Here is a 20963-nt window from a genome sequence, read left to right on the forward strand (position 1 = left end):
CTCTTTAAAACACATTCCTACCTTCCTCCACATTTGCCACCTGAGAGATCACTGTTATAACCTCTGGCTAGAAAATGCCAACACAGGCATCATTCACAAGACAGAGAATGCTGTGTCATGAAACAGACAAATGGTAGCAGGAGCTAATAGCTGCTAAGACTTGAAGTGTGGTTGTAACGTACTAGTGTTCTACATGGTTATAGATCTCCTTATTTTTATCCTCACAAATAGTAGGTAAGATACAAAGTATTAACATTCAATTTTACAGAGACACAAACTAGAGTTAGAGAAGCTTGATAATCAATCTAAGGTCACACAGTTAAAATGCAAAGGTGCCAGGACAACAACCCAGGTCTTACTAATGGAAAAAACCATAACCACATCACCTTTGTATTAACTTCACTACTAGGAAAGAAAGAAGCTGAAGAAAAGAATAAATAGAAGAGTTATGAATTGAGTATAAACTGTGCATCTAAGAAAGAAAAGAAAAACATTCAACTGAAGAACTGGGTTTGGGAGGGAGGGAGGAAGGGAGAGAGGAAGGAGGAAAGAAAGGAAGGAAATGAATGATCAAAAAGTACAGATGGCCAGGATGGAGAGGACTATTGTAAAGAGAAAATGAGGGATGCAACTGAATCCTTAATGTGAAAATCTGGTGAACAGAAAGAAACATAACATATTCCATTTTTTTTTTTGGTCATTTCTTCCTTACCCTTAATTTTATTTATAGCTCCAAAACACAGTTTATACTCAATAAATCGCTGAAAACTGTTTAGGTCCTTAGAGAAGGATATATGTTTCAGGAACTCTGGAGCAGTTATACATTCACACAGGACTCCAGTGGATTTTCAATGTTAATGAATGGAATTAATAAAATATCTTCTATTCAGCTGTGCTAGTTTCTTCTGTCCCTTACCTCTCTTTTGTTACCTTAATAACTGAATTTCAGTCAACAAACAACATACAATTTTCACCTGATAGCTAGCCCAACATCAAAATTTCTCATTCTTTCATTTTGTTAAACTTATTTTTCATTTACTTGAAAGGCAGAGAAAAGAGACAGACAGAAAAATATGTTCCATCCATAGGTTCACTCAAGTAAATGCCCGCAGCAGCCAGGCTGCAGTCTTCAAAGACAGGTGTGCAGAACTCAATCCAGGCATCCTGTGTGGGCTGCAGGGCCCCAGCTACTTCAGCCATCATCTGCTGTTCCACATGGTGTGCGGCAGCAGGAAGACGACTTCAGAAGTAGAGCCAGGACTCAACCCAGTCACTACGGATGAGATGTGGTGTCCCAAGAGGCATCCTTTTATTTTTTCTAAGATATATTTTTTATTTATTTGAAAGGAGGAGTTACATACAGAGAGGGAGAGACGAGAGAGTGAGAGAGAGAGAGAGAGAAAGAGAGAGAAATAGAGAGCTTCCATCCCCAAATGGCTGCAATGACTGCAGCTGTGACAGCCAGAAGCCTAGAGTTTCTTCCGGGTCTCCCACATGGGTTCAGGAGCCCAAGCACTTGGGCCATCCTCTACTGCTTTCCCAGGTGCATTAGCAGCAGCTGGATGGAGGTGGAGCAGCTGGGTTTTGAACTAGTGCCCATATGGGATGCAGGTGTCACAGTTGGCAGATTAGTCCCCCTCCCCCTGGCCCCAGCCAAAAGGCATCATAATTGCTGCGCTCACTCTTTTAAAGGTCACTGGAGGGCTTGGATTAAGATGGCAGATTAGGGCGAGAGCTTACTGCTCTAGTCTAGGAAAAGATAGTTTTTAAAAAGCGGAAAGAGTGAGGGAGATAGCAGCAGAGGAAACTATGCAAATTGGCGGGACACAGTGTATCTACGTGAAGAGCAAGGACATGCACAACTCAGGACCCCAACAGCCCAGAGTCTCCACACCATCGTTGGAGAGTTAGGTGAGATCAGAATGCAACAGCCCAAACCACTGGCAAAAAAGCAGCAGGAAGAACCTAGAGGGAACCCAGCTTGGAAGTGGGGGAGAGAGTACCTGCCAAGCTAGAGGAGAAAAAAAAAAAAAAGAGAGAGAGAGAAGAAAAGAAAAGAAATCTAAGACTATAAGACTAAAAGGTATCCCAGGATAAAAAATAGTACTCTGAGGGCCGGCGCTGCGGCTCAATAGGCTAATCCTCCGCCTAGCGGCGCCGGCACACCGGGTTCTAGTCCCGGTCGGGGCGCCGGATTCTGTCCCGGTTGCCCCTCTTCCAGGCCAGCCCTCTGCTGTGGCCAGGGAGTGCAGTGGAGGATGGCCCAGGTGCTTGGGCCCTGCACCCCATGGGAGACCAGGAAAAGCACCTGGCTCCTGGCTCCTGCCATCGGATCAGCGCGGTGCGCCGGCCGCAGCGCGCCGGCCGCGGCGGCCATTGGAGGGTGAACCAACGGCAAAGGAAGACCTTTCTCTCTCTGTCTCTCTCTCTCACTGTCCACTCTGCCTGTCAAAAAAAAAAAAAATAAAAATAAAAAAAAAAATAGTACTCTGAGAGGAAAGAAACTGTCAATGGAAGAACCTAAGAATTGAATTTCTGGATTCAAATTCCAATTTCTGGGGCTTCCAGTGTGGTGCAGCAGGTTAAGCCTCCACCTGCAATGCTGGCATGCCATAAGAGCACCAGTCTCTCCCCTATCACCCTGCAACAGCATCCTGTAACAAGCTGATAGAGAATAGGCGCCACTTTGGACATATGTAACAGCTGTAGCAGTTCTTGTTTGTGCCCAGAACCCAGTCAAGTAGAGATTCCTGAGTCTGGTGGGGAGAACAGACAAGGGGCTGGGTGCTCATGACTGTGGGAGGCTTGTGTGCCGGGACTGTGAAAACACTGAGGCTGTGTGGCAGGACACAGGATCTGGCTGGGACTTGGGGCAGTCCCTGCGGGAGGCTCCACATGGTCTGGTTATCTGGCAAGGGACATTGCCGGGGAAGCTGAGCTTATACTGGAACCGCACAGATCCTCTGTGAGGTCCTTGTGGCAGAGAGGACAAATAATATACCCGCTGGGGCTAGTGCCCAGGCACTGGTCTCCTTTGAGGAGAGGAGCAAAGATGAATCTACACCAACAGAAAAGAACAAACCTCCCCTCTGATTGAAAAAAGATAAAAAATAAAAAAAGATTTACCATGTCAAAACTGGGTGTGTTACCTCAGACACACCCTTCACCCTGGAGCAGGCATTCACTGAAAGCAGACACTCCACTAATCTACACATGGTCCAAAGAAAAAAGCCGCCACAGTTTGTGTGTGTGTGTAAAAATTGTTGAAATCTTTACTTAGTATATAGTTGGCCCTCTGTGTATAAAATTAATTGAATATGAATCTTTTTTTTTTTTTTGACAGGTAGAGTTCTAGACAGTGAGAGAGAGAGACAGAGACAAAGGTCCTCCCTCCGTCGGTTCACACCCGAAATGGCCGCCAAGGCTGGAGCTGCGCCGATCCAAAGCCAGGAGCCAGATGAAGCCAGGTGCTTCATCCCGGTCTCCCATGCAGGTGCAGCGACCCAAGCACCTGGACCATCCTCCACTACCCTCCCGGGCCATAGCAGAGAGCTAGACTGGAAGGGGAGCAACCGGGACCAGAACCCGGCACCCATATGGGATGCTGGCACCACAGGCAAAGGATTAACCAAGTGAGCCATGGCGCCAGCCCCTGAATATGAATCTTAATTGAGAATGGAACTAGGGTAGGGGGGGGGGGGGATGAAAGTGCGGGAGGGCAGGTATGGCAGGAAGAATCACTATATTCCTAAGTTGTACTTATGAAATTTGCACTCATTAAATAAAAGATTCCTTTGGGGGAAAAAATGTCACTGGAGATATTAATGAGGGGGAGCACCAGGGACAAGAGCAATGCAATTATTAACAAGAAAGCGTCTCCTGGAAAGCACAAAGAACAGCTGGATTTCACACCTTGATCACTTCCTTTATTTCTTTTTTTAAAAAAGATTTATTTATTTATTTGAAAGTCAGAGTTAAACAGAGAAGAAGAGGAAGAGAGAGAGAGGTCTTCCATCTGCTGCTTCACTCCCCAGATGGCCTCAACGGTGAGAGCCGGAACAATCCGAAGCCGGAGCCAGGAGCTTCTTCTGGGTCTCCCATGCAGGTGCATGGGCCCAAGGATTTGGGCCATCTTCCACTGCTTTCCCAGGCCACAGCAGAGAGCTGGATTGGAAGTAGAGCAGCCGGGACTCGAAACAGCACCTATATGGGATGCTGGCACTACAGGCAGTGGCTTTACCTGCTATGCCACAGTGCTGTCCCCTCCTTTATTTCTATAAACATTCTTTCCTTGAACTTCCATCCTTTGATCTCTGATTTTTCCCAGCCTATCACACTATTTACAGTTTACTTTCTTATCTGCCTCACTGAATTCCGTATCATTCTCCTTCCAGCTATCAACTATCTACCTGTTCGGCCTTCTAGAGATCCAACTTGCAAGTCCCTAATCATAGGTCAACCAATCTGCTTTGTTTGCTTCCACATTCAAGATTCAAAGGGCTAGGGCTGGTGCAGTGGCTTAGTAGATTAGGCTTCTGCATGCAGCACCGGCATCCTGTATGGGCGCTAGTTTGAGTACTTGCTGCTCCACTTCTGGTTCAGCTCCCTGGTAATGTGCCTATATCCATTAAACAAGAGTAGAGGGCTATAAAAAGGAATAGTCTAAGAATGAGGAAGAGTTCAATAGGTGAAGCAAAACTTTTGAAGAGTGACTGGAGGATAAAGCTAAAGAAATCTCCTAGAAAACAAGACAAAGGAAAAAAGAAATCATAAGACTATCTATAAGACTGAAAGGTATCCCAGGATAAAAAATAGTACTCTGAGAGAAAAGAAACTGTCCATGGAAGAACCTAAGAATTAAATTTCTGGATTCAAATTCCAATTTCTGGGGCTTCCAGTGTGGTGCAGCAGGTTAAGCCTCCACCTGCAATGCTGGCATGCCATAAGAGCACCAGTCTGAATCCCAGTTGCTCTATTTCTGATTGAGTTCCCTGCTAATGTGCCTGGGAAAACAGAAGATAGCCCAAGTGCTTGGTCCCCTAACACCTATATGGGAGACCCAGATGGAGTTATAGACTCCTGGGTTCAGACTGGGCAAACCCTGGCTGTTGGCAGGCATTTGTGGGGTGAATCAGCAGAAGAAAGATCTCTTTCTCTTGTTCTCTCTCTCTGAATATCTCCCTCTAACTCTGCCTTTCAAACAAAATATTTTTTAAAAAATTTCCAATGTCCAACATAATTTATAAAATATACACATCACAGCAGTTATCTACAAAATTTAAGAACTTCTATTAAAAGAGTTATAAAAGCATAAGGGGAGGAGAGAAAGACACAAGTTTCATATTTAGACTGAAGAATCAGAAGTCCTTGGAGTTTCCACAGCAATGTTGGGAGGTACAAGGCAATGGTGCAATGACTTCAAAACTCTGTGGCAAACTTATTTCCACCTTAGTGTTACATCTCAGAAAAAAAACTATTAAGTATGTAGAAAATGTAAAGATATGTCAGACCTATAGTATCTCAACAACAACAATTTACATCCCATGTACCTTTCACCAGGAAGAGTCTGAAGTAAAGACTACATCAAAACAAGGGGGTTAAAATAAGAATGAGGGAGACTGTCCAGAAAATAGCTAACTCCACAAAGGATATGCAAAAGGAATTTTCAGGATATGGTGAAGAAAAAAACAGTATTTCTGCATCAATCCACATTAGAAGAGGAGGATAAAGAGTTCCAATAAGGAGATCAGGAAAAGAAACTATAAGGGAAAAAAAATAAGAGATGAAAATTAAGACTGATGTCTTTATTAATAGACTGGACACAGGTGAAGAAATAATCAGCGATCTTGAGGATAAATCAATAAAAACTATTCAAACTGAGACGCAAAGTAAAAAAGAGTGGAATGGGAAATTCTTGAGCTATAAGACAAACCAATGTGTAATGAGTATACAACTGGAAACTCTGAAGGGGAAGAGAGAGAAACAATGAAATTAGAAGTGTTAGAAAATTTGTAAAATAACTGAATGGCAAGAAATTCCAGATGCAACATGCTTAGAAAACTCCAAGCCAGATAAACAGGAAAACACACACACACACACACACACACACACACACACTGAGGAGAAAGAAAAAGCAAAACAGAAAGACAAGAATAGAGGGGGTGGGGAAGAGGCCAAAGTGAGGAAGGAAAAGAAGACAGAAACAAGTAAAAAACTCAAGACTCATCAGAACCAAATTACTGAAGAATAAAGAAAGGAATATTCTGAAGGCTGTGAGAGGAAAGGAAGAAAAAGCCATTCAGAATTACAGTAGTCTTCATACCAAAAACTATGCAAGTCAGAAGACATGAGGCCTGATCTTTAAAATACGAAACAAAGAAACAAACCACAGGAAACCCAGAATCCTATATTCAGAAGAAATATTTTCAAAATTTAAAGTGAGGGGGCCGGTGCCAAGCCTCACTTGGTTAATCCTCCACCTGCGGCGCCGGAATTCCATATGGTTACCGGGTTCTAGTCCCGGTTACTCCTCTTCCAGTCCAGCTCTTTGTTGTGGCCCGGGAGGGCAGTGGAGGATGGCCCAAGTGCTTGGGCCCCTGCACCCGCATGGGAGACCAGGGGGAAGCACCTGGCTCCTAGCTTCGGATCAGCGCAGTGCCTCCTGTAGCGGCCATTTGGGAAGTGAACCAACAGAAGGAAGACCTTTCTCTCTGTCTCTCTCTAACTACCTGTCAAATTAAAAAACAACAACAACAACAACTTAAGGTGAAATTTACGTTGCAGCAACAGCCATGGTCCTGCACTATCCCACGACTACGAGCCTCAAATAAAATCCCAAGGAGAACAGAATGAGTAAGCTGAGGCACAACCGCCACCCTGGCCAGCTCATGAAGTACACAATGTCTCTGTAGGACATGATTTGAGAAGTCTGTGATGTTGTCTCCAAGGATGAACAAGGCCCTCGCATGCACCCAAAACAGAGTGCAGACACACACCCACAGCTGGAGGAAATGACGGGAGCTAAGGAAAATCCTGGCTGCTATGAGGAAAGCAGCTGCCAGGGAGGTCCGTGTCCCTCCCCCACTCCATGCATAACAATAATTTGTGAGAAATTAAACAAACTCTTAGAGTAAACAGAACCTGAGAGAACTCACTGCCCACAGACTTGTTAACACAAGTAATACTAAAGAAAGTCCTACAAGTAGAGATATGGCATTAGGAAAAATATGGATAGACCAAAATGAATGAAGGATACTGAAAATGGCAAAAATGATGGGTGAACAGATGTTTAAAAATACATGTGGAAAAATAAAATGTATGGCCATATCAGGAGACCACAAAAACACTAAAAAGTAACATATAAGACCACAGTAGAGGCCAAAGAGAAAAAAGTGAGCAAAATTAAGTGGAAAAATAGGAACAACTAGTAAGATGGTATGTTTAAATACAATCATCTAAATAACTACACATAGGGCTTGCAAGAAATAAAAAAAAAAATTACAATGTATTTTGAGTTGAATGAAAACCAAAACCCAACTTGTCAAAATTTGTGGGACAGAGCTAAACCAGGGTTTATGAAAAGTTCATAGCAATAAATGCTTAAAAAACAATGTTTTTAGATCCACAATTACAGCTTTCATCTTACAAAATTAAAAGCAAAGCAAATGAAGGAAGGGTAAAATAAAGAGCAGAAACTATAAAAATTGCATGTAAAATAAAAAGAAAAATAAAACCAATAAGACTAAAACATAGTCTCTGAAATGACTTTTAAAAATTTATAAACCCTAATTCAAAATAGCTAAGATATGAAACCAACCCAGATGTTTATCAACCAATGACTAGACAAAGAAACTGTGGTGTACAGGTTCTATGGAATACTACTCAGCCATAAAAAAGAATGAAATCTTGTATTTTACAACAAAAGGGATGCAATTGGAAACCATTATACTTAGTGAAATAAGCTAGTCCCAAAAAGACAAATGTCGTATGTATTCCTTGACCTGTGGTAATTAGTAGAGTACAAAAAATGTAATAGATATAAGCGAAACAGACATTTTGAGATTTGATTACTGTTTATAGCCCTTGTCTACTGTTGAGGAACAGTGTTTTTTTTTTCTTCTTACTTTTTGCTGAATTGTTTACTTATTGGAGGGTTAAGCGTATGATTATAAAATAAACTGAAAGTATGTGACTGTAAAAATTAAAAGAATGAATAAGAAGAGGAGGAGGAGGAAGGGAAGGAGTGTAGGAGGGAGGGTGGGGTGAGAAGTATCATTATGCTCCTAAATATGTATATATATGAACTACATAAAATTTTTAGAGCTTATATAAATAAAAAATTATAAAAAATAAAATGGGGGTTATAAAAATAGATTTATACAATCATTTAGAGAATCTTTAAAAATGATAAACCCTTAGCTACATTAAGCAGAAAAAAAAGTTACCAATAGCAGCAGTGAGATAGTATCACAACAGATCCTGCAGCCATTAAAATAGAGAAATTTGAAATAGACAAATTCCTTGAAAAACTCACACTCTCAAAGCTCAGTTGAGCAAAACTGGATAACATGGGAAGTCCTACATTCATTTTTAACAACTAAATTTGTAGCTTAAAAATATTCCCTCAAAGAAAATGTTAAGTTCAATGGTTTCAATAAATAACTTATACCAAACGAGGACCAAACTCTTTAAGAAAATTGAAGAGGGATCCTTGCAAACTTATTATATGATGACAGTATTAGCCTGAGGCCAAAAAATCACACAAAGACATGACAGTAAAAGAATACAGAACATCTCTAATAAACACAAACATATAAATATACAAATATATAAACAGACATTTTTCAAAAGAGGAAATTCCAATGGCTAACAAATGTGGAAAAAAATGCTCAGGATCACTAGCCATCAAGGAAATGCAAATCAAAACCACAATAGATTTCACCTCACAACAGCTGGAATGGCTTTCATACAGAAATCAACAAACAACAAATGCTGGTGAGGATGTGAGGAAAAGGGTACCCTAATCCACTCTTGGTGGGAATTTAAACTGGTAAAATGACTATGGAAGACAGTTTGGAGATACCTCAGTAATCTGAATATAGTCCTACCATAAGAACCAGCCATCCCACTTCTGGGAATTTACCCAAGGGAAATGAAATCAGCAAATAAAAATGCTATCTGCACCCCGCCCCCATGGTTTTTGCAGCTCAATTCACAATAGCTAAGATATGGAATCAACCTAAATGCCTGTCAACTGAAGACTAGATAAAGAAAGTATGAGGCTGGCACCAAGGCTCACTAGGCTAATCCTCCGCCTGTGGCGCCGGCACCCAGGGTTCTAGTCCCGGTTGGGGCGCCGGATTCTGTCCCAGCTGCTCCTCTTCCAGGCCAGCTCTCTGCTGTGGCCCGGGAAGGCAGTGGAAGATGGCCCAAGTGCTTGGACCCTGCACCTGCATGGGAGACCGGGAGGGAGCTCCTGGCTCCTTGCTTCAGATCAGCGCAGTGCGCCGGCCATAGTGGCCATTTTGGGGCTGAACCAACGGAAGGAAGACCTTTCTCTCTGTCTCTTTCTCTCTCTCACTGTCTAACTCTGCCTGTCAAAAAAAGAAAAAAAAAAGAAAGTATGGGACATGTACTCTATGGAATACTACACAGCTTTAAAAAAATAAAAGAAATCCAGTCATTTGCAACAAAATGGATGAATATGGAAAACATCATACTTAGGGAAATAAGCCAGTTCCAAAAAAAAAAAAAAAAGAAAAGAAAAAGAAAAAGAAAGAAAGAAATAAGCCAGTTCCAAAGGTTAAATACCACATGTTCTCCCTGATCTGTGATAACTAACAGAGCACCTAAAAGGCAATCTGTAGAAGTGAAATTGACAGTCTGAGAAGCAATGAATTGAATAGCTCTTGTCTTGACTGTCGAGGAACAGGTTTTTTTTCCTCTTCCTTCTTAATACCATTGGTTGAACTCTTAACACAGAGTTAATTAACATAATCATATGTATATAAAAATAAATCTTATAAAATAGATCTCAGTAAAAAAATGAGAGTATATATAAAAAATAAGAGTAAAAAATAAAAAATAGATCTTAGAAAATAGATCTTAGTAAAAAATGAGAGTGAAAATTAGAAAGGGAGGATCTATATAGTTCTTCATACTTCTAAAGGTACAGCTAAAATCTTGCCATGGGACTCCAAATCCCATTAAGCTGGGTGGTAATAATGACCATCTTAACTGTTAAAGTGATCATATTAAGTGTTAAATTGATCATATAGATAGGATTTAGTGTTAAAGGGATCATATAAATAAGACCAAGTGTCTGGTAATGGCAATACATAGAATTAAAAAGAAGAGAATGTTCCAACATGGGAAGCAGCCCACACAGCAGACTCATAGAATGACAATCACTATAAATAGCAATCTGACTAGTAGAATCAGCTATTAAGGCATTCCGATCTGGCTGAAAAGCCCATGAGAGCATTTCAAGCACGGAAAGCCAAGATATTGTGCAAAAAAAAAAAAAAAAAAAAGAAATGAAATAAAATTCTACACGAAGGATCTTGGTGAGTGAGACCCCAGTGGAAAGAGAGAACTTCCACTTTGCTTATGGCCTTGTCTAAACACTGACCGAGACCGTGGACTCAAAAGGCTTCCATAGCCTTGGCAGCTCTTATCAAATGTCTCGGGTGATCACTGACTTCATACATAAGAATGTTAATTATTAAATTAACAACAGGATTCACTGTGCACTTACTCCCCATGCAGGATCTCTGTCCTTAATGAGTTGAACTATGAGAAATAACTGTAAAACTTGTTCTCAAACAGCTTTTATATTGTGTGTGTGCGCACAAATTGTTGACATCTTTACTTAGTATAGAGTTGGTCTTCTGTGTATAAAGTTTATTGAAAATAAATCTTGGGACTGGGAATGGGAGAGGGAGGGGGAAAAGGGATGGAAGTGGGATTGGGAGGGTGGGTATGATAGGAAAGATTACTATATTCCTAAAGTTGTACATATAAAATTTGCATTCCTTAAATAAAAGGTTTCTTTGGAGGAAAAAAAAAAAGCGTTTTCAACCATGTGACTGAGACATATGTACATTGCCAATAGGAATGTAAAATAGTGCAGCCAGTGAAGAAAGCATTCAACTCCTCAAAAAACTAAAGAGAGAAATTACCATATGATCCCCTTAGGTATAAACCCTAAAGAATTGAAAGTAGGAATTCAGATACCTGATATCAAGTTCAAAACAGCATTATTCACAATAGTCAAAGGTAGAAAGAATCCAAGTGTCCATCAACAGATAACTGGATGAACAAAATGTGGTATATACATGCAATGAGATATTATTCAGCCTTAAAAAGAATGCAGTTCTCATACATTCTACAACACTTGAAAACATTAGTAAATGAAGTAAACAATACATGATTCTACTTATATGAGGTACTGAAAGCAAATCATAAAGACAGAAAGTGGAATACAGGTTGTCAGTGGCTAAAGACAGAAAGAGGGTAAGTAATTGTTTAACAGTACACAGTTTCTTTTTTTATTTATTTTTCTTTAAAAACTATTATTAGTTTTTATGTATTTGAAAGAATGGGGGTGGGGGTTTTCATCTGTTGGTTCACTCTCCAAATATCTCCAACCGCCAAGACTCAGCCAGGCTGATGCCAGGAATCTGGAATTCCATTCAATTTTCCCACATGGGTGGCAGGGATCCAAGTACTTGAGCCGTTACCTGATGCCTAGCCAGAGGAATGGCAGGAAGCTGGATCAGAAGGCAGAGTCAGTATTCCATCTCAGGAGTTCGGATATGGGATATGGGTATCCCAAGTGGTAGATTAACCCACTGTGCTGCAACACTCCTTTCTTTACATAAAATTTACGATGTCCAGCATTTAATAAAAATTTTAAGACATGAAAAGAATTAGGGAAATATGGCCCATAATCAGGAAATAAATCAACAAATTAAAAAATCCAGATATGGGGGCCAGCTTTGTGGCACAGCAGGCTAAAGCACCAGCCTGCAGCGCTGGCATCCCATACAGCCATTTGAGTCCTAGTTGCTCCACTTACAGTCCAGCTCCTTACCAATGCATCTCAGAAAGCAACAGAGGATGGCCCAAGTGCTTGGGCCCCTACACTCATGTGGGAGATCTGAAAGAAGCTCCTGGTCCTGGCTTCTGATCAGCTCAGCTCCGGCCATTGTAGCCATCTGGGGAGTGAAGCAGCAGATGGAAAACCTCCCCCTCCTTCTCTCTCTCTTTGTAACTCTTTCAAATAAAAAAAAAAAAAGACTTTTAAAACTTTTTAAAAAGTTTATTGGTGGGGAAACCTGACAGACCAGAGGGAAGGGGCAAAGAAGGAAAAGAGGGAGAAGGAGAGTGTAAGATCAAGAGACAGAAAGAGAGACTGCAGGACAGAGAAAGAGACTGAGCAAGGGAGACAGAGAGAGAGAGAGAGAGAGAGAGAGAGAGAGAGAGCCGCGTGCTCTTGAACAGGTCCTCTTGAACCTCTGCCTGGGGGCGGGGAGGGAAGTAGGAACATTAGGATGGGGGTGGGGCTGACACCGGTGGTTGGGCCAAGTGGTCGGGCCATGTGGTCATCTGACTTCCAGCAATGGCAGTGGGGGCTAGAGCCTAGCATGGTGTCTGGGATATAGATCACACCATAGATAAGACTGCGTCAAATAAAATAAATCTTTAACAAAAAATAATCCAGATATAATAAAATCAACACACAAGAATGTTAAGTTTTTACAAATATAGTAGTCACCCCTTACCTATGGGGATTATGTTCTAATATTTTTCCCTAATCATTCTTTTTTGTTAAGTATTTTTTAATGTTAAAAAATTTCATTTGCATGTAATACTTGTATGTTGTTATGAGGTATACTGCAGTATGTTAACGTATGTGCACAGCATAAACTAATCAAATATGTTAAGCAGCATCTTCATTTCCTTTTCTTTTCTGTTTGTTTTCTCTTCTAGTTCTTTATACAGACTATACTACAACTGTGAACCACAGTTGCCCCACTGTGCTGTGGAACACTAACTTACTGTTTCTACTTAACTATGTTTTGGGACCCATTATCCAACTTCCCTCTGTTTTCCATTCCATCTGGGTACTGAGTCTCTGTTTGGGATGATGAAAAAGTTCTAGAAATAGATGGTGGCAGGTTGCATGATATTGTTAGTATATTTAATGCCATTTAACAGTACACTTACAAACGGTTAAAATGTTAAATTTTGGGGTGCAAGTTTGTGCAGTGGTTACGATGTTGCTTGGGACACACACACACACACACACACACCCAATACTGGAATGCCTGGGTTTACATCCTGGCTCTGCTCAAGACTCCAGCTTCCTGCTTATGTATAGGCTGAGAGGCAGGAGATGATGGCTCCAGTACTTGGATCCCTGCCACCCAGGTGGGAGACTCAGACCAGGATTCGAGCTCCTGGCTTGGGGCTGGCACACTCTGTTGTGGACATTTGGGGAGTGAGACAGCAGACTGAAGATATTTCTCTTTATGACTTCAAAATGTAATATTTAAAAAAAATTAGTGCTAAATTTAATGTTATACCATATATTATCTCATTTAAAAAAATCAATGAAATTGACCACATCAACAAACAGAAAAATTTTATGATCTTAACAAATACAAAGAAGTATTTGACAAAATTTTATCAATGTTTTTAAAAATACATCTATTACCAAAGTAAGAATACAAGGAAATATCATCAATGTGATAAATGGCATCTATGAAATACCTAAAACCATCCCGGTGAAAGACTGAATGATTTCCTCCTAAGGGAACAAGGTAAGGAAGTCTGCTCTTATTGATTCTATTTAACGTTGTACTAGATATCCTAGTTATTGTAAATAAAAGAATATAGATCGGGAAGAAATAAAACTCCTTACTTACAGTTGATATGCTCATCAATGCAGAAAATTACAAAGCTACAAACACACACACACACACAAAAAAGCAACTCTAACTGATAAGGTAGTTTACAAAGGTTGTGAGACCCAAGGCCAACATATACGATCAAATGTATTTATTTTAATAGCAAACAAGAGGCCGGCACCAGGGCTCACTAAGCTAATCCTCCACCTTGCAGCGTCGGCACACCGGGTTCTAGCCCTGGTCAGGGCGCCGTATTCTGTCCCGGTTGCCCCTCTTACAGGCCAGCTCTCTGCTGTGGCCAGGGAGTGCAGTGGAGGATGGCCCAAGTGCTTGGGCCCTGCACCCCATGGGAGACCAGGAGAAGCACCTGGCTCCTGCCATCGGATCAGCGCGGTGCGCCGGCCACAGCGCGCCGGCCGAGACGGCCATTGGAGGGTGAACCAACGGCAAAGGAAGACCTTTCTCTTTGTCTCTCTCTCTCTTACTGTCCACTCTGCCTGTCAAAAAATAAAAAATTAAAAAAAATAGCAAACAAGAACTGGAAAATGACATTAAAAACCAATTCCACTAACAATAATATCAAAAAATATTGAAACTTAGGGATAAATATAATAAAAATGTGTAAGTTATTTCTATCTATATATACACATATGTAAGTATAGAACACTGCTAGGATATATTTTTAAAACTCTAAATAAGTGGAAAGAAAGATTCTGTTCATGAATCAGAATGCCTCAACATTAACATTAACCAGTTTACATAAAAGCGATCTAAATATTCAACACAATCTCAATCAAAATCCCAACTGGCTTTGAGAATGCATGTGCATGTGTATGCATGTGTGTGTGTGTGTGTGTGTGTGTGTGTGTGAGAGAGAGAGAGAGAGTGTAGAAATTGATTCTCATAATTGTATGGGAACACAAAGGACCTAGACTAGCCCAAACAAGTGTAGAACATTGGATTCTCACTTTACCTGATTTCAACCCTCACCAATAAAGCTACAAAGCTGGAATAGTTCTAAGACAGAAATACAGATTAATGTAACAAAATACAGAATTCAGAAACAGATTAAGAAAATTCAATGGAAAACAGCATTAAATTTTCAACAGATATTTCTAGAACAGATGGACAGTTAAATATAAGAAAAGAGAACAGAGAAAGGAAAATAAAAATTGATAGGGAAAGGAATCTCAACCTTAACCTGGCTCTTGTGAATAAATATTAAATCAAAAACAGATCACAGGCTAAATATAAAGCCAAAAACTAAAAAATTTCTTGAAAAAAACATAGGAGAAAATTGTTGCCACTTTGGCATAGACAACATTTCCTTAGATAGCATCCAAAAAGTATGAATCACAAAAGAAAAACTTCATAGACTCATTGAAATTAAACACATTTGCTCTTTTTTATTTTTTTAATTTTTTTTGACAGGCAGAGTGGACAGTGAGAGAGAGACAAAGAGAAAGGTCTTCCTTTTGCCGTTGGTTCACCCTCCAATGGCCGCCGTGGCCGACGCACCGCGCTGATGCGAAGGCAGGAGCCAGGTGCTTCTCCTGGTCTCCCATGGGGTGCAGGGCCCAAGCACTTGGGCCATCCTCCACTGCACTCCCTGGACACAGCAGAGAGCTGGCCTGGAAGAGGGGCAACAAGGACAGAATCCAGCGCCCCGACCGGGACTAGAACCCGGTGTGCTGGCACCGCAAGGTGGAGGATTAGCCTAGTGAGCCGCGGCGCCGGCCCACACTTGCTCTTCAAATGACATTATTATGAAAATAAAGACAAGCCACACAGTGGAAGAACATACTGTAAAACATGTATCTGATAAGTGGCTTTTATATGAAATATATAAGTATCCTTAGAACAATAAGAAAGTAAACAATCCAACTTTTTTAAAAGGTAAAAATTTTGAGCAGACACTTCAAGGAAGAACACATGATAAAACACCCATCATTATCAGTTATTAAATAAATGTAAGTTAAAATCTAATGAGATGGCATTATACACATACTACCAAAACTGACAAGCCACTGCCGCCAGCATCCCCTATGGATGTAGGTTTGTGTCCTAGTTGTTCCACTTCCAAGCTCCACTTCCAACACAACTCCATACTAATGGCCTGGGAAAAGCAACGGAAAATGGCCCAAATATTTGGGCCCCTGATACCCATGTGGGAGACCCCAATGAAGCTCCTGGCTCCTGGCTTCGGCTTGTCCCACCCATGGCTGTTGCAGTCTATCTGGTGAGTGAACGAACCAGTGGATGGAAGATCTCTGTATCTGTCTCTCCCTCTCTCTCTGCAACTCTGAGTTTCAAACAAATAAATAAATCTTTAACACAAATTTGACAATGCCAGGGAGGGCGCTGTGGCACAGGGGGTTGAATTGCAGTTTGAAATGTAGATGTCCCATATCAGAGGGCAAGTTGCAGTCCTGGCTCCTTGGTTTCTATCTAGCTTCCCACTAATGCACCTGGGAAACAGCAGATGATTGCCCTGCCACCTAAGTTGGAGACTTGATGGAATTCCTGGCTCCTGACTTTAGTCTGGTCCAGTCCTGGCTACTGTGCACATCTGAAGGGTAAACCAGCAGATGGAAGATCTCTCTTTCCCTCTCTCTCTCCCCCATCCCACTGCCACTGCACCTTTCAGATGAGTAAATAAATCTTTTAAAAAAGACTGACAATATTAAGAACAAGAAAGGATGTGGAACAACAAGAATATTCAAATACTGCTGGCAGGAGTACAAAATGGCAAGCCTCTCTGGAAAATGGCTTCATTTTATGAAGTAAAACATGCACTTGTTACAGGATATAACAGAGAAATACATGCATGTCAGGATTTGTCCATGAATGCTCTAACTGCTGTATTATAAAGACTCAAGCCTAACCAAATGTTGGTGAAGAATACAACAATGAAAAAGAACAAGCTAATGATAAATGCAATGATATGGATGACTCCCAAAAGCATTATGCCAAGGAATAAGAAATCACACAAGAAAAACGTATACATATGGTTTGATGTATATGCCATTCTAGAAAAGGCAAACACATACCAGGTGATTAGCGTAGGGGACCACAGGGATATTAAAATTATGGTGGTGGCTAATGAGTAAATACATGCATTCCTCAAAACTCACTGAGCTGCACTCTTCAGTAAATCTGATTTTTTTTACAAAGTGACAGTATGTTAATGTGTAAGCACAGAATATCTTCATGAGGGTATTTAATTTTTATTTATTCCTTATGTAAAAGATACTGCATTTCAGACACTATTTTAAATGCTATACAAATGCTATTACGAGAGACGCCTTTGTCAAAGAAGAGTATGAGACCGAGGATCTCAAGGAAAAATGAGTCTAAACTGTGCTCACAATTTAATCTGTGATGTTTGAATTTTTTTTAACTATGCACATGTCTCGTCTATTTTAAAAATATAAAATAAAAAAATATATCTCCAGTCCAGCTTCCTGCTAATTCACACCATGGGAGGCAGTTCCTTTCACCTACATGGGATACCTGGATCGAGTTCATCTCTCCTGGCTTCAGCCTGGCCCAGCATTGACTGCTGTAGGCATCTGGGGACTGAACCAGTAGATGGAAGATTCTGTCTCTGTCTGTCTCTCTCCCTCTGTGTGTGTGTGCGCATGTGCACACGCATGTGCTGTGTATTTGCCTTTCAAGTAAATAAAAAGAAAGAAATTTAAAATAGGTTTTAAAAAACCTGCTTTTGCAGCCGGCGCCGCGATCACTTGGCTAATCTTCCGCCTGCGGGGCTGGCACCCCAGGTTCTAGTCAGGTTGGGGCGCCAGATTCTGTCCCGGTTGCTCCTCTTCCAGGCCAGCTCTCTGCTGTGGTCAGGGAGTGCAGTGGAGGATGGCCCAGGTCCTTGGGCCCTGCACCCGCATGGGAGACCAGGAGGAAGCACCTGGCTGCTGGCTTCAGATCAGCGCAGTGCCAGCCGTAGCAGCCATTTGGGTGTGAACCAATGGAAAGGAAGACCTTTCTCTCTGTGTCTCCCCCTCTCTCTCTCACAGTCTAACTCTGCCTGTCAAAAAAACCAAAAACACCTGCTTTTGCTAAACTCACCAGAGATGATCTTTTTCTTTCTTCTAGATTTCTTTATCTGAAAGGCAGGGAGACGTGCTAGTCACAGCCAGCACTGGGACAGGCCAAAGCAGTAGCCAGGAACTCAATCTGGGTCTCCAACATGGGTGGCAGGACCCAAGCACTGGCGCCATTACCCACTGCCCACTGGCAGGAAGCTGGAATCAGGAGAGGAATTGGGATTTGCATCCAGGGACTCTGATGTGGGATGCCAGTGTCCCAAGCAGCATCCTAATTGTTAAGTCAAATGCCTGCATCACCCCCAACCCTCCCCTCGAACATCTTATTAACCGTAAGTATCTTCAGTCCTTCTCTTATCTGATCCTTGTACAGGGTATGACTACCACCTACTACATCATCATTTTCTACTCCTCCTTTCTGCAGTTATCCTTTCCTCTTCCTTCTTCTGGTATCCTCCGTGCATACCATCTGCTACTCCATCTTACCTACCAACGCTTCCGAAACAGCTCCAGGGTCTTTCTTCTCCTCTCTACCACCTATTGTCTTAATTCAAACCCTCAGGATCTCTGCTGGCCTCCTGACTGACCTCCCTGCCTTCAGTGTCAATCTGTTCAAATCCATTCTCCCCATTACTTACAGAACTGTTGTTTGAAGAATGCAAACCACATCAACTAACCTTCACATTCAAGCCTCACTGAATGATTCCTGAAGTTCTTTTCTTTTCGCCTGACTTCCAGATTCATCCTTGTGCTCTCCAGGAACCACAGTATTGTAACTTTTGTTTTATGATAAAAACTCCTCACTCCTAACCCTTGGTGGTCAGTTCCTTGAATGGAGGGACCGAGTTTTCAGTCATCTTGTTAATTCAGTTTTAAGTGTCTGGCATTTGGTGGGTATGACAGTTAACCACACATGCCAACCCAGCTAGGTCACGGAGCACCCTGATTCTTGGTCAAATATCCTGGGTGCTTCTGTGAGAGGGGGATGAGATGTACAGTTAAACTGGTGGACTCCTGAGTAAAGCAGATCGCCCTTCACAGTGTGGGTGCACGTTATATGATCACTTGAAGACCTCAGAGAACAGAATGCTGGCCTCCCTGGGCAAGAGCAGTCTCCAGAAGACTACCTTTGGCCTAGGACTGCAACTCCGTCTTCAGTCTCCAGCCTGCCAGCCTCCCCCATCAGATTTTGGACTAGCCAGCTTCCACAATCTCATGAGCCAACTCTTTCAAATTAATCCGTGCACGTGAGCATGAGTGCACATGCACATACAAGCACAGCATCCTGTTGGTTCCGTTTCTCAGGAGAAACTGACTAAAACAGTAGGCATGCAAAAAATGTTTCTCAAATTAATGAAATCAACAAAATTAATGGGTTCTGCTTTTTGCTTTTTTCTGCTTTTTTTGTTTTGCTTTCACCTAAGTTAGAAATAAATGTCTATGAGGGGATTTACTTTAACATATTTTTATAAATCACTCACCAGTTTTAAGTCAATATAAATGTGTTAAGTTAAAACAACATATACACTATCAATTTAAGAACTAGGGAAACTTGAACATATGTTAGGTTTCATGTTACAAATACTTTTAAAAGAAGGAAAAGCACTGACTGGTCAGGTTATAAAAACAGTTAAAATCTCAAGCAATACTATGTAGAGAAATGACTTCTTAAGCCTTCAAAAGAATCATAGCTGCCTTAAAAAGAATAGTGTAGCTCAATGTTTTTAAACAGATAATTTTGTTTGTTACTCTAAATTTCAGAAGTACATTCCTGTAGAAACTAAAGAATACCTCTGACACAAAATCCTTATGTGAGATGGTCTGGTCAAAATATATTACTCTTGAGCCTTTTTTTGTGAATTTTCATACAAATAAAATGTCAAATAGAAGTAACTTTAACACATGCACAGATAAGAAAATGATAACCTTATATGGAATAAAACTAAATCAGAGCTTCCAAGTCATCTGCCAAGTCCTGACTCTGGGGTTCTCTGCTTCTTGCAACAGGGGTGGGTGTTAATGATGTCATTAACTGCTGCAGAAGAAACAGGGGCCCGAACACAGGTCTTGGCAGAAAATAAACACTCTCTGAGTTTACCTTCAGATTTTAAGTAAATACAAAAATTATTTATAGAGTGTCTGTCCAATGCAGTCCCTGCCCTAAAGGGATAAGTTAGATTTTTTAGTTCCCATGTTTTCAGCTGTAGTCCAAAAATAAAGGCTAACAACCTCTGTTCTTAAAAGGCACAAATTAAGACCGTGTCTGCAGACAAGAACAACTGAGTGGCCAAAAATGGTAAGTTAAAAAAAATTAAACTGGTAATAGGATATGTACAACCATGTAAGAAATTTTTAGTATTTGTTAATTAAGAGTATAATTACTTATTAATCATCTATTAGTATTTCATTTTACCTCTCAGGTAAATGCTGTTTTGTGCTTATAGAAGCTATCTTTAAAGATACAGAATACTATCGCAGAAAAACAAAAATTGACATCTAATTTAATAGCAGTTGAGATCAGAATTTGTTAATCATTTTAATATTCTGTGAGAAAGAACATACACATGTAAACTTAACTCTCACCTTGTCCAGTTGATCTTGAAGACTAGTCGACGCTTTATAACCAAGCTGTAAGAGCATTGCTTCTGCGGCATTCTTTTTGGCTATCTTTTTATTAGGTCCTGTTCCTGTGGCAACTTCATTGCCTACCTTGACCTGGTAAGATTAAAGGACAACACTGAAGGATAGTTTGGTAAAAAGGAACTCCTTACCTCACAGAGCAATGCATTCTATTCCCTAGCATTCGAAAATAAAACAATTCAGTCCGAAATAAAAACAGTAAGTAAGACACCATTTATGTAATTATATATGTAGACACACACACACAAGTGAAAATACACACGGGAAAACGGTCTCAAAATGTCAATGAGGGGTTATCTCAGGATAGTAGATTTTTCATCCATACAAATTTATATGTCATTTAATTTTT

The 20963-nt window shown here is 40.9% G+C and overlaps 1 protein-coding gene across 47 annotated transcripts in view; it reads right to left on the minus strand.

Annotated features, from left to right (window-relative positions):
* The window catches only part of STAU2 (staufen double-stranded RNA binding protein 2), a 365466-nt gene that overhangs the window by 178906 nt on the left and 165597 nt on the right, over nt 1–20963 (minus strand). For all 47 annotated transcript variants that reach the window (XM_070075210.1, XM_070075196.1, XM_070075186.1 and 44 more), the window contains one exon: nt 20558–20689. In XM_070075210.1, the coding sequence (XP_069931311.1) occupies nt 20558–20689 (132 nt within the window). The remainder of the gene's footprint in view (nt 1–20557; nt 20690–20963) is intronic.

Source organism: Oryctolagus cuniculus, chromosome 6, assembly GCF_964237555.1.
Source record: "Oryctolagus cuniculus chromosome 6, mOryCun1.1, whole genome shotgun sequence".
NCBI classification, from domain to species: Eukaryota; Metazoa; Chordata; class Mammalia; order Lagomorpha; family Leporidae; genus Oryctolagus; species Oryctolagus cuniculus.